Source organism: Clupea harengus, chromosome 8, assembly GCF_900700415.2.
Source record: "Clupea harengus chromosome 8, Ch_v2.0.2, whole genome shotgun sequence".
NCBI classification, from domain to species: domain Eukaryota; kingdom Metazoa; phylum Chordata; class Actinopteri; order Clupeiformes; family Clupeidae; genus Clupea; species Clupea harengus.
The window spans coordinates 5,254,264-5,265,401 of NC_045159.1; the positions used below are offsets into that span (position 1 = coordinate 5,254,264).

The following is an 11,138-nucleotide window of genomic DNA, read 5'->3' on the forward strand; positions in this document are numbered from 1 at the left end:
CCCACAGCGCGCACACACACTCACAAGGAATCACATTACACACCATATACCCACAGCACACACATACGAGGAGTCATCCAGCACACCATATACCTGCAGCGCACACACACACACACACACACTCACAAGGAATCACATTACACACCATATACCCGCAGCGCACACACACACACACCTGGTGAAGTCGGGGGGCACAGGTGTGGTGACGAATGACTGCATGGGCTTCCTGTGCACCTGCTGGAACATGAGCAGAATCTCCGGGCTCTTGGAGATGAGCTCACTCTTACTGCAGGACCTCAGCTACACACACACACACACACACACACACACACACACACACACACACACTGAGTAACAAGTAACACGCCACCGTAGGTTCAGAGTCATAATATCACCCTATAGACTATATAATAATAATAATACTACTACATCACATTTATAGAGACGTATGGATGGGGTAAAGGGAGACGTATGGATGGGGTAAAGGCTAAAGAGAGACGTATGGATGGGGTAAAGGGTAAAGGGAGACGTATGGATGGGGTAAAGGGTAAAGAGAGACGTATGGATGGGGTAAAGGGTAAAGAGAGACGTATGGATGGGGTAAAGGGTAAAGGGAGACGTATGGATGGGGTAAAAGAGTAAATATGTCACCTGGTGCTCCACTTCCTGCAGCAAAGATTCCAACAACTCTGTTTCCTGAGTCAAAGATGTCTTCTGACCTGCGCGCGCACACACACACACACGGTTACTTGTCTACTCACCTGAGTGAGGATGCTTTCAAAATGAAAAAATAATTTTTTTGTTTTTGTTTAAACAAAGTGCAGCAAACCAAAAGTGTGTCTCTGTGTGTCTCCGTGTGTGTATACCCATGAGTGTGATGAGCTTGTTCTTGAGCTGGTTGTCCAGTGTGTGTGTTTGTGTGTGTGTGTGTGTATACCCATGAGTGTGTGTGTGTGTGTATACCCATGAGTGTGATGAGCTTGTTCTTGAGCTGGTTGTCCAGTGTGTGTGTTTGTGTGTGTGTGTGTATACCCATGAGTGTGTGTGTGTGTGTATACCCATGAGTGTGATGAGCTTGTTCTTGAGCTGGTTGTCCAGTCTTGCGATCATCATCTCCACTGCGTTCCTAATCTCTCTGACACGCTCGTCCTTCGCCCCGCGGACCGCCTCCACATTCTTCTCCTGAGGGGGGACATCACAACCACATCACTCCCACTGAAGCCCCCCAAACCCACATCACTCCCACTGAACCCCCCCAAACCCACATCACTCTCACTGAACCCCCCCAAACCCACATCACTCTCACTGAACCCCCCCAAACCCACATCACTCCCACTGAACCCCCCCCCCCCAAACCCACATCACTCCCACTGAACCCCCCCAAACCCACATCACTCCCACTGAACCCCCCCAAACCCACATCACTCCCACTGAACCCCCCCCAAACCCACATCACTCTCACTGAACCCCCCAAACCCACATCACTCTCACTGAACCCCCCCAAACCCACATCACTCCCACTGAACCCCCCCCCCAAACCCACATCACTCCCACTGAACCCCCCCCCCCCAAACCCACATCACCCTCACTAAACCCCCCCCCCCCAAACCCACATCACTCTCACTGAATCCCCCCAAACCCATATCACTCTCACTGAACCCCCCCCCCAAACCCACATCACTCCCACTGAACCCCCCCCCCCAAACCCACATCACTCTCACTGAACCCCCCCAAACCCACATCACTCTCACTGAACCCCCCCCCCCCCAAACCCACATCAATCCCACTGAACCCCCCCCCCCAAACCCACATCACTCCCACTGAACCCCCCCCCCAAACCCACATCACTCTCACTGAACCCCCCCAAACCCACATCACCCTCACTGAACCCCCCCCCCCAAAACCCACATCACTCCCACTGACCCCCCCCCCCCCCCCAAACCCACATCACTCTCCCTGAACCCCCCCCCAAACCCACATCACTCCCACTGAATCCCCCCAAACCCACATCACTCTCACTGAACCCCCCCAAACCCACATCACTCTCACTGAACCCCCCCCAAACCCACATCACCCTCACTGAACCCCCCCCCCCAAACCCACATCACTCCCACTGAACCCCCCCCCCCCCCCCCAAACCCACATCACTCCCACTGAACCCCCCCCCCCAAACCCACATCACTCCCACTGAACCCCCCCCCAAACCCACATCACTCCCACTGAACCCCCCCCCCAAACCCACATCACTCCCACTGAACCCCCCCAAACCCACATCACTCCCACTGAACCCCCCCAAACCCACATCACTCTCACTGAACCCCCCCAAACCCACATCACTCCCACTGAACCCCCCCAAACCCACATCACTCCCACTGACCCCCCCCCCCCCCCCCCAAAACGCACATCACTCCCATTTATTGTTACACCATGTTTTTTATTGCTCTTAGCTTGACTGTTCTCTCCCTTGTACGTCACTTTGGGCAAAAGCGTCTGCTAAATGACTAAATGTACCTCCCCAAACCCACATCACTCCCACTGAACCCCCCCAAAGCCAGGGTTCATCTCAGTGGAGGTTAAGATGGCAGAAGACCCTTTAAGAAAACTTGATTTCACTTGACTGGCATTTAAAACATTGGAAATATCCAAGTATTACCTGCAAGTACTTAACCTGGGGGTATTTAACCTCGAGTCAGTATCCTCTGTACACACCATCTCAAACACACACACACACACACACACACACACTTAACAGGACCCCCGTCTCAAACAGGACCACCATCTCAAACACACACACACACACTTAACAGGACCACCATCTCAAACACACACACACCATCTCAAACACACACACACACACACTTAACAGGACCCCCGTCTCAAACAGGACCACCATCTCAAACACACACACACCATCTCAAACACACACACACACACACTTAACAGGACCCCCGTCTCAAACAGGACCACCATCTCAAACACACACACACACACACACACACACTTAACAGGACCACCATCTCAAACACACACACACAATCTCAAACAGGACGCCCATCTCTAACACACACACACACACACACACCATTTCAAACAGGACCACCATCACCACACTGGCATCGGCCCACTTGAACTCTGGTTAAATGTTCTGTTTAATATCACCGATCAGACCTGGTACACATTACCACCAGGCATTCTGCTGCTTGTATGGAACACTCAATAGTCTATTGGAGTCAGTCATTCTACTGCCTGTATGGAACACTCAATAGCCTATTGGAGTTGGACACTCTGCCTGTATGGAACACTCAATAGCCTATTGGAGTCAGTCATTCTACTGCCTGTATGGAACACTCAATAGCCTATTGGAGTCAGTCATTCTACTGCCTGTATGGAACACTCAATAGCCTATTGGAGTTGGACACTCTGCCTGTATGGAACACTCAATAGCCTATTGGAGTTGGACACTCTGCCTGTATGGAACACTCAATAGCCTATTGGAGTTGGACACTGCCTGTATGGAACACTCAATAGCCTATTGGAGTTGGACACTCTGCCTGTATGGAACACTCAATAGCCTATTGGAGTTGGACACTGCCTGTATGGAACACTCAATAGCCTATTGGAGTTGGACACTGCCTGTATGGAACACTCAATAGCCTATTGGAGTTGGACACTCTGCCTGTATGGAACACTCAATAGCCTATTGGAGTTGGACACTCTGCCTGTATGGAACACTCAATAGCCTATTGGAGTCAGTCATTCTACTGCCTGTATGGAACACATCATAAACACACACACACACACACACACACACACACACACACACACACACACACACAATAGCCTATTGGAGTCCTATGGAGTTGGACACTCTGGCTGTTTGCCTACAGACACCAACAGAGATGCTGGGTGTTCCATATGTGGGCGTAAATGTGAACACCACTACTGACTGAGTGATGATGATGGGAGAGCCTCACTGTGGGCTCACACTGCCCACTGCTGGCCACACAGGGCATACTAATCACCAGCTGTGTTGCTGAGGCAGTGTTCTGTGCTGGTTTATTTCACAATAGGCTCTGATATCTGTATATGAGTGTGTGTATGTGTGTGTGTGTGTGTGTGTGTGTGTGTGTGTGCGTTTTTATCTAATGATGGTTGTTTTGGAAGCTGAAGATGGTTGAAGGTGGTTGATGACGGTTGGTGTGGTAGCTGTATTGCAATGTGTGTGTGTGTGTGCGTGTTTGGCAGCGTACTACTTCCTGGACGAGACTGATGAGCTCCATGAGTCGTCGGCGTAGCTTGGCAACCTCCTCGTTCACCTTGGTAACGTGCTGCTCATAGATCTCTGCCAGAGGCTTGAAGGTATGACCACCATGCTGCACAGGGGAGAACACATACCAGTGTTACACACACACTCACCAGTGTTACACATACACACACTCACCAGCGTTACACACACACACACACACACACCAGCGTTAGACACACACACACACACACACACACACATTAAACACACACACACACACACACACACACTCACCAGTGTTACCCCCACACACACACATATTACACACACACATTTGACACACACGCCAGTGTTACACCCACACACATACGTATAATTACACACACACACACACACACACACACACACACACACGTGTGGTACCATGCCGCCACAGAGGGCACACTAGTGGGGTGTGGGGTGTGTGTGTGTGTGTGTGTGTGTGTGTGTGTCAGTGTTAATTTCGTTGACGAAAACTATGACGAAAAATATTCGTTAACGACCTTTTTTCCGTGACTAAGACGAGACTAAGACGTGACGAAAACGGATCTTTATAAATAAAAACTATGACTAAATCTATTTTAACTTTCTTTTACGAGACGAGACGAGACGAAAATGTTGGTGGTTGACTAAATCACAATTGTTTTTTTTTTCTAAACTTGTATGCGCATCATTGGTTGAATGTTGCCCGGTCCTGTATCTATCCCTCCTCCACTCCCTGAGATGGCCAGACATGCAAGTGACGCCCTATGGCTGAACGTTATGATGGCTGAAGTTCAAGCACTCGGTACTGGAAGACAAATAGGAATAGATATCTGGACAGTCTTTAATTATAACTTGACAGAAAATAAAACACAATGCACCGCAATAACCGGAGAGAAACCTTGTGGCTTCAAAATAGGTGGGAAGAACACAACAAGAGGCACCTGAAAGCGCACAAGACAACCGTGCCATTTATGCCAAGGTAAATTTGCTAGTAACTGTCAATGATAATTAGCTAATGTTAACTAGTTATTCGAATATATTAGCCAACGTTAAGTTAACTTCAAAGGGGCAGTCGAGTGTATAGGTTGTGTCAGCTTGGATAACTAGCTAGTCATTTTCGATTGAAACCTCCCGTTTGGCTTGGCAAATGAGTTCCAAAACTTTTAGCTAGCTAACGTTGGCTAACTATGAGGTAGCATAGCTAAGTTATACTAGCTATCGATAACTAGCTAGTAAACACATTGCAGAGTGGACTATAGGACAGGCCACGCATGACATTAATCAAGAAAAAATAAATGAATATGTGATTGGTTTACATATCCTTGTCTATTTATGCAATTGTTATTATCATTGGCACTACTATCAACTCTCAAACTATCCGTCTAGCTAAATACTGTATGTTGGTTATCAGATTGCACAGCAATTCATATGGAGGATATGTGGTTGATTTAACTAAGGCCAGGTAGGCATAGTAGTTGTATTGTGTTATCAGATCATTTGAATCTTCAAAATCTAGACTTGATATTCTCTTATATTTTAATGATAATACTGTTAATTAAGTATTGCCTTAAAATTATTATTTACATTGAATTCAGCTGTAGGCATAGGAGATCTGTATCTTAGAGACTAATTGCATCCACAGTTTAAGTACTGCAAGCTTGACTATTATGCAGTTGTAGACACAACACAAGGGGTCCCCGGGCCTGAGAAGGGATGGAAAGGAGTTTAATGTGACTATAAGATGGACTTAATTTTTAGTTTAATGTGACTAAAACTAGACTAAAATGTAATGAGACTTCGTCGACTAAAACTAGACTAAAATGTTCTGAGTTTTCGTCGACGAAAACTAGACTAAAACTAAGCAGGATAAAAATGACTAAAAGTGACTAAAACTAATATGCATTTTCGTCTAAAGACTAAGACTAAGACTAAATCTAAAATAGCTGCCAAAATTAACACTGGTGTGTGTGTGTGTGTGTGTGTGTGTCGTACCATGCCGCCCCAGAGGGCACACTGGTGGCAGATGCACTTCTTGCAGGTCCAGCAGAACACACTCAGCTTCTCGTGGTGGCTCTCACACCTGCAGTGGGGAACACACAAGTTTGTGTGTTTGTGTGTGTGTGTGTGTGTGTGTGTGTATACTTATTATGTGCTGTGTAAATGAATACCAATACATTTAGCACTGCAGCCATTTGGTTGGGCAGTTCATATTCCAGATACATATGATTACAATGATTTAGTTATATAGACTGACTTGTGCTCCAATGTCCTTGTGTTTGGAGAGAATGCAGAGGTGTGTGTGTGTGTGTGTGTGTGTGTGTGTGTGTGTGTGTGTCTGTATATATAGACTCACTTCTGCTCCATTCTCCTTGTGTTTGGAGAGAATGCAGAGGTTTGTGTGAGTGTATATAGACTCACTTGTCCTTCTCGTTCTCCTTCTGTTTGGAGACGTTGCAGACCTGCAGTGTGTGTGTGTGTGTACAAACTCACTTGTCCTTGTTGTTCTCCTTGTGTTTGGAGAGACTGCAGAGGTGTGTGTGTGTGTGTGTGTGTGTGTGTGTGTGTGTGTGTGTGTGTGGGGGGAGGGGGGGGGCTCACTTGTCCTTGTCGTTCTCCTCATGTTTTGAGAGGTTGCAGAGCTGCAGTGTGTCTAGCTGCTGGGTGACCTCCTCTGCCCAGCGACAATTCACCAGCTCACGCAGCTGCAGAGGTGCCCTGTCACACACACACACACGAAAACACACACAGAAACACTTCTATTAGTCCCATAAACAGAGCAGTGACAGATGAATCATCTTCAGAGATAGACTTGAGATTAGTTTAGTAAAAAGATCCTTCCAATCAAAGCCACTTCAAGTGCACACACACACACACACACACACACACACACACACACACACACACACACAACACAAACTTTAATGACATCTTCAACAAAACAATCAATGTTCAATCACTTAGAGGAACGCCTCTTCTCTCCCGTGTGTGTGTGTGTGTGTGTGTGTGTGTGTGTGTGTGTGTGTGTGTGTGAGAGAGGGGCGGGGGAGGACAGGGCCAGGTCATCTCTAACCAACACTTGCTAATATTTCCCAGTAAATATTGTGTTTTTGTTTTGGGCGGGGGGTTAGTGTCAGTTTGTGAATATTGAGCCGTGTGTGCCGAGGGGACTTACCGACAGTGAGGGCACTGGGCTCTCTGTTCTGTTAGCCATCGCTGCAAAACACACACACACACACACACACACACACACACACACACACACACACACACACACACACACACACACACACACACACACACTTTTAGTCATATTAGGTATGTTTGAGATAACAGTGCTTTCCAAAAGGATGAATCCTGTGGATTCTCAGTAAAGTCTCTACACTGTAAACTGGGATAAACCTGTGGATTCTCAGTAAACTGTTTTATAGACTTTATATAATCTATGATATTTGCTCTAGAAGTTGAGATTTCAGAGACATCCATCATGATAATGTGTGTGAGTGTGTGTGTGTAAACACTTACCCGTATGCAGCTGAAGCAGCAGAGTTTGGAGCAGTGTGGGCAGAGTCTAGCATCCCTCAGCTTCTCCATACAGATGAAGCAGCGAAACACCTCCGCTATGCTCTACAACACACACAAACACACACTCTCAGAAACGTTCTTGTAACTCACACACACGATTTTAAAGATGCGCTAATGTATGTACGCACACACAAACTCAGCTCCCAGCATTAAATGCCACTGTGGCGCACACACACACTGTTGAAATTCAGAGGTAGTCCTAGGTTGCTTGACACAAAGCTTGAGTTTATTTTTCTCAGGCTTGAGCACAACAACTTGTTATCTAACTTGCATTGCTCCTCATGGCCCTTGAACTGTCTGTTCTGTGTGTGTGTGTGTGTGTGTGTGTGTGTGTATGTGTGTGTATATGTGTGTGTATATGTGTGTGTATATGTGTGTGTGTGTGTGTGTGTGTATGTATGTATGTGTATGTGTGTGTGTGTGTGTATGTATATGTGTGTGTGTGTGTGTGTGTGTGTGTGTGTGTGTGTGTGTGTGTGTGTGTGTGTGTGTGTGTGTTAAAAACCGTCTGTTTTTCCCCAGTCCTGGCTCTTTTAAAGGGAAACAAAGTGGTCCAGACCTAAGCCAATCAACACGCTTCTTCAGGAGCACAGAAGGGAGGGGTGTAATTTGAGCTCAAATATGAACAACTTTTTGCCAGAATCATAGACTGCACCTTTAAGTCATTTCTTCTGTACTGGTGACTTTTTAATCACGTAACTGACTGAGACAGAGGAAGGCAATCATTTAGGAAGAAACTACCAACTAGGCTAATTGCTTTTGGGAAGGCTTGCAGAAGACCTGGTGTGACCGGCCTCTGGTGGCCCAAATCTAGGCCTAGCTCCTGAACATCCAGACAATCTGTCTACCCAGTGTGTGTGTGTGTGTGTGTGTGTGTGTGTGTGTGTGTGTGTGTTACAGTGCTAATAACACACCTAATCCACCAGCTCAGGACATTAAAGGCCAACCTGATGGATGGCGCCTGCTGAGTTTGATGGACAGCGGATGTCAGAGAGATCAGGACAACACACACACACACACACACGAGAAGGCTGGTGGTGGGAGAGGAGGAGTGTGTGTGTGTGTGTGTGTGGGAGAGGAGGGGTGTGTAGGTGTGTGTGTGTGTGTGTGGTGGGTGTGGTGGGAGAGGAGGGGTGTGTAGGTGTGTGTGTGTGTGGTGGGAGAGGAGGGGTGTGTGTGTGTGTGTGTGTGTGTGTGTGTGTGTGTGGTGGGAGAGGAGGGGTGTGTAGGTGTGAGTGTGTGGTGGGAGAGGAGGAGTGTGTGTGTGTGGTGGGAGAGGAGGAGTGTGTGTGTGTGTGTGTGTGTGTGTGTGTGTGTGTGTGTGTGTGTGTGTGTGTGTGTGTGTGTGTGTGGCGGGGAGGGGAGGGCTATATCATATCCTCAGCAGCAGAGATCAGTCCACTGGGTCTTAAACAGGCCACACCAGCGGGATGCAGGAATGTGTAGGTGTTTCACTGCTTCCTCTCTTCCTTACCCAGTCGCCAAATAGGGAACACTCCACATGTTATGAGTAGGACGCACAGGTCCCTTACCTCTACACTCTGTTCATCCATGTCAGCCAGTTTTGGGGCGTCCAGAGTACCAGTCCTGCAGGTGGGAAGGTTAACATATTAGCACATTCGGTTACTATCGTAACACACACACAGATAGCTCAATTCACTGCAGCCCATAGCAACAATTTACACCACGCAAGTAAAAAAAAAGGGTGCATAGCGAATCATTTAGAAGTGTTTCAATACAGACGCTGATTGTACACAAAGCTAAGCACGGCATCTGGTTTAAAAAAGCCGTAGGCTGCCTTTAATGCTTGCAATAAAGCAACGCTACGGGAAAACGTTAACGTAACCTATCAGATAAGTAACCTCGATGCACTGTGCAGTACACATAACGTTACACCTCATTCAAGGGATGGACGATGCTATGCTTCTGTTTAGGATAGCAAACACCTGAACGTAGAGCATCCAAGTAGTTTCAGTAAGTAGTTTCACACGTCCTAACGTTAAACAAAATAAAATAATACAATGCAAACGCAATCTAATGCACAAAGCTGTTAGGTGCAACATTCAGACAACTGGAGTTCACATGCTATACTACAGAGGTAGAGAGAGAGAAAAAACTCGACAAAATATGAATTTCCCCCCAATGCATGCATTCCCATGAGCTTGTGTCTCCTCGGCCTAACCAGGGTGCGAACACCAAAATACACACGATCCCCACACTCTTAAGAATACAAACACATGGTGACAAACAATGGCTTGTGATGAAAATCACAGGTAGCGTTAAGCAAGATTTCTGGCCTTCAAAACACAGATTCTGGCGTTTAGCAAGCTAACTGTTTAGCTAGCCCACAAACTGCTAACTCGCTAGCCTTACATTTGTGGGACCTACCTTCAAAGACAACCCGACTGGATGTCAAACGGCAATGACAACAGGCGTAGAGCAGTCCAGAAGGGGCTTCGGATGATGGAATCCACAATTATAATTATAATTCTACCCAATTCTCCGTTCAGAGTCAACACTATTCCCAAAATCCTGATAGTCTGCTAAGGCTAACTGCCTGCAAGTGGGTTTACCTAACGTTGTGGTTCCACAATGCTTCCAAAACAGTGGGAGACTGGGAAGGGAAGCAGGGTAGCGAGGCAATACACTTGCTAAAATGCAGCAGACTATCTTTCTCCATAAAACATCCGGCTTTCATCTACAAACAAAAAAAATGCCTAAAAATAAGCAAGGCTGTCAAGTGCGCTTTAATTGCTTAATCAAGCATTTCCGAAGCTTTCACTAAAGACTTTCACCTTTATCGTAGACACTGTGTGAAAGCTAGCTATGATACCTGCTTGTCAGTCACTGTCAGTCACCATGGGAAACCGCTGCGTTCACTCTCGCGACTACTTGCACAGGCGCGTGATTCGCACCCGCCAATCAGGAGAGCGCTGGCTCATGGACGACACACCCAGCCTCTCCAGTGTTACCATCACAATGCAAGTAGGCCATCCATATTTCAGAAGGCCGATGCCTAACGATTCAAATTACACCGACCACTGTTGTTACCATTTGTTATGGTTTGAAATGTGTCGTTTGTGTGTATCTGTGGGGAGGGAGAAGAGTAGGGTGGCCATCTATGCGGAGAAATAAGGAATACCTGCCAAGACACCCCCTGGTTTGAAGTCCTTTATTACAAGACAGAGTAATAAAAGTACGTTGAATTACGAGTATTTGGATTATTCTTTGGGTTTGTTATACTGATTGGATTGACACAAACAAGACTGAAACATCACAGGCATAA

At 46.9% G+C, this 11,138-nt stretch overlaps 1 protein-coding gene across 2 annotated transcripts in view; it reads right to left on the bottom strand.

Annotated features, from left to right (window-relative positions):
- Window positions 1-10,745, bottom strand: part of trim37 (tripartite motif containing 37) — a 24,218-nt gene extending 13,473 nt beyond the window's left edge. For both annotated transcript variants that reach the window (XM_031571587.2, XM_031571586.2), the window contains exons 1-10: window positions 10,241-10,745; window positions 9,385-9,439; window positions 7,793-7,894; window positions 7,443-7,483; window positions 6,869-6,985; window positions 6,263-6,350; window positions 4,251-4,373; window positions 1,059-1,182; window positions 652-719; window positions 176-300 (exon numbers count right to left, since the gene is read on the bottom strand). In XM_031571587.2, coding sequence (XP_031427447.1) covers window positions 176-300; window positions 652-719; window positions 1,059-1,182; window positions 4,251-4,373; window positions 6,263-6,350; window positions 6,869-6,985; window positions 7,443-7,483; window positions 7,793-7,894; window positions 9,385-9,405 — 809 coding nt within the window. In that variant the 5' untranslated portion in view covers window positions 9,406-9,439; window positions 10,241-10,745. The remainder of the gene's footprint in view (window positions 1-175; window positions 301-651; window positions 720-1,058; window positions 1,183-4,250; window positions 4,374-6,262; window positions 6,351-6,868; window positions 6,986-7,442; window positions 7,484-7,792; window positions 7,895-9,384; window positions 9,440-10,240) is intronic.
- Between the last annotated feature and the right edge of the window lie 393 nt (window positions 10,746-11,138).